This window comes from Lolium rigidum, chromosome 1, assembly GCF_022539505.1.
Source record: "Lolium rigidum isolate FL_2022 chromosome 1, APGP_CSIRO_Lrig_0.1, whole genome shotgun sequence".
In the NCBI taxonomy this organism is placed as follows: Eukaryota; Viridiplantae; Streptophyta; class Magnoliopsida; order Poales; family Poaceae; genus Lolium; species Lolium rigidum.
Window position 1 is genome coordinate 207,477,133 of NC_061508.1, and position 2,360 is coordinate 207,479,492.

Sequence of the window (2,360 nt, forward strand, 5' to 3'; positions counted from 1 at the left end):
CCTAATAATGCATTACTTATGGTGAAATTGAGTTAATGATCTGTACTTAGTACATATAATTGTGCTATCAAATTGTAGATTGCTCGCCACATATACCATGTGGTAGAGTGCTATCAAATTGATCAACTGAAGTAGAGCCTGTGATCGAGGCTGTAACAAAGCTAGATCAAGAAATTCGGAGCCACCATAGATGGCCATACGAGTTTAGTAATTTGCTTTGTTTGATGTTGCATAAGTCCCTCCAACTTAGGTGCGAACACACCGGCAAGATGCTACGTAGATTCTAGGCTTTGCCACAATTTTTTTGCTTAAATGTTGTGAAGGTTCTCGCAGGTGCTGCAAGCATTGGCCTCCCATGCTGCAATTTTTTTGTTGACTTTTTTGCAAGATTTGGTATGTCTAATGATTTTTGCATGGAGCAAAAATTATTGCATAACCACTTTTTGTTGCATTACTATTTTTCACATGAATCTTTTTTGCAGGATTGTAACATCTTCCCAAAAATCACTTCTTTGTTGGCTCAATTTTCAAAATGCTGCAAACTTTTAAGTGACGGCTAGTGAGGTGACTGAGTTATTCCAAAGCGGCCGCGCGACGCCTAGCACAACACAATGTGACTATATATATTGGCTATGTAGTTGTGTACTTTAGTCAACAACTAATTTGGCATCAAATCTTATGTTCATCAAGTTGATCTAATAAGGCATAATGTGTGGCAAAAGTTGAGTTAAATATCTATGTACTTACATAAAGAGTGCTATCAGATTGATCAACTGAATTCCCCGCTAAAAACTTTCAGAATTGAGATAAAGAATGTAGGAGGAGACAAACAAAATAACTCAACCATCGAGGGATTTCGCTTGCACCAAAACTTACAGGGTACTACCAAAACACGAGTAAGTAGAACTAAATGATTACTAGCGGCACGTAAATTAGCTAACTAACTAACTAAGCAAGCATTAGCCTAATACTCCGTAATAATTAAGAGAAGCACTAGGGTCTATAGGGCTTCTCTACTGCGACGGTGGACCGCGGAGTTGCCTGCTTCTTATTGGCGCGGCGGCCGACGTTGTCCCTGAGGCGTCGGAGCGCCCTGACGAACACCGGCAGCTCCTCCTCCCCGAGCGCAGCCGGGTCGACCTCGAACCAGAAGCGCTTGCCCGTCTGCCTCTGCAGCTCCAGCACATTGTTCCCGGCGGCGCTCATCCGCTCGGCCTCCTTCTCGACCTCCGCGGCTCTTTGCTTGGCCTCCCGGCACAGCGCCTCCATGGCCTCCCAGTCCGCGGGGGCGTCGTTGCCGCCGCAGCCGCCCAGGACGGCGTCAGCGGAGGGGCTTCCGAAGGCGAAGGCCCTGCCAGCCTCGGAGACGACGACGACGGCGACGCGGGCGTGGCAGAGCAGCGCGAGCTCGGAGGCCTTCTTCCAGAGGCCGGCCTTGCGCTTGGAGAAGGTCACCTGGCGGGGCTCCTTGCCCTCCACCCGGCGCAGCTCCCTGCGCTGCCGCCCTTTCGTCTTCTTGCCGTTCTCGAGAAGCGGTGGGCGCGCCATGGGAGGGAGGAAGCTAAAAGCTAAAGCGCGGCGGCGGCGGGTGCTATTTCCTCTGCTTCTTGCCTGTCTCTATGTGGCTCTATGGCTGATGGCTCGATGCGGTGCGATGGAGGTGCAAAGGCAAGGGGCTGGGGCATATAAGGAGGAAGAGGCGCTGCCATTAATGGCGGCGGAGTTCCGGTTTTTTGCTGCTCCGTGTAAAATTTGGATCTCATCAACGCGGCATTTTTGGAAAGAAATCACCGTGTGCAAGTAGTTACCATATGGCTTTTTTTTTTTTTCTGAGAAATAGTTACCATATGGCTTATGGCTAGGCGCAGCGCCGCGTTTCTTTTTTACCAAGGCAGCACCGATTTCGTAACCCTGTCGGTCAGTAATTTGGAAGGTGCATTATTTATGGAAATTTACATTTTTCAAACTCATGGAAATTTGACTTGATCGGATGTAATAACCAGCATTGCCGGTCTGTCTGGACCTTCACTACGCGGCGTACAAAGATGAGTTGTTTTGGACTTGACAGCATAGGAGCAACTCTACCAGATAGCTACCGCAAAACGGAGTTTGCATTCGGTTTTACGGTACCAGTTTACCGGATTTGTTCCAGAGTTTTTGACTCTTTCATTTCACAAACTGAGCATAGCTAGAAAAAATTGCGAGAAATTTTAGATTTATTAGAGCACCTTCAGGCGTCTCCCCGATGAGCCCCCGGCAACCTTTTTTTTCATCCGGACTGCAAAAAATGGTCCAGTTGTGCCCCCGGATCCTTGTTTTTGTCCGAATTTGTGCTTTCATCTATACGGCGAGCCCATGTC

General features: G+C 48.2%; 1 protein-coding gene across 1 annotated transcript; it reads right to left on the reverse strand.

Annotated features, from left to right (window-relative positions):
• Positions 1-993: 993 nt before the first annotated feature.
• On the reverse strand, positions 994-1,548 carry LOC124654471 (agamous-like MADS-box protein AGL23). The gene has a single exon (XM_047193468.1). The coding sequence runs from the start codon at positions 1,546-1,548 to the stop codon at positions 994-996; it is 555 nt and encodes a 184-aa protein (XP_047049424.1).
• Between the last annotated feature and the right edge of the window lie 812 nt (positions 1,549-2,360).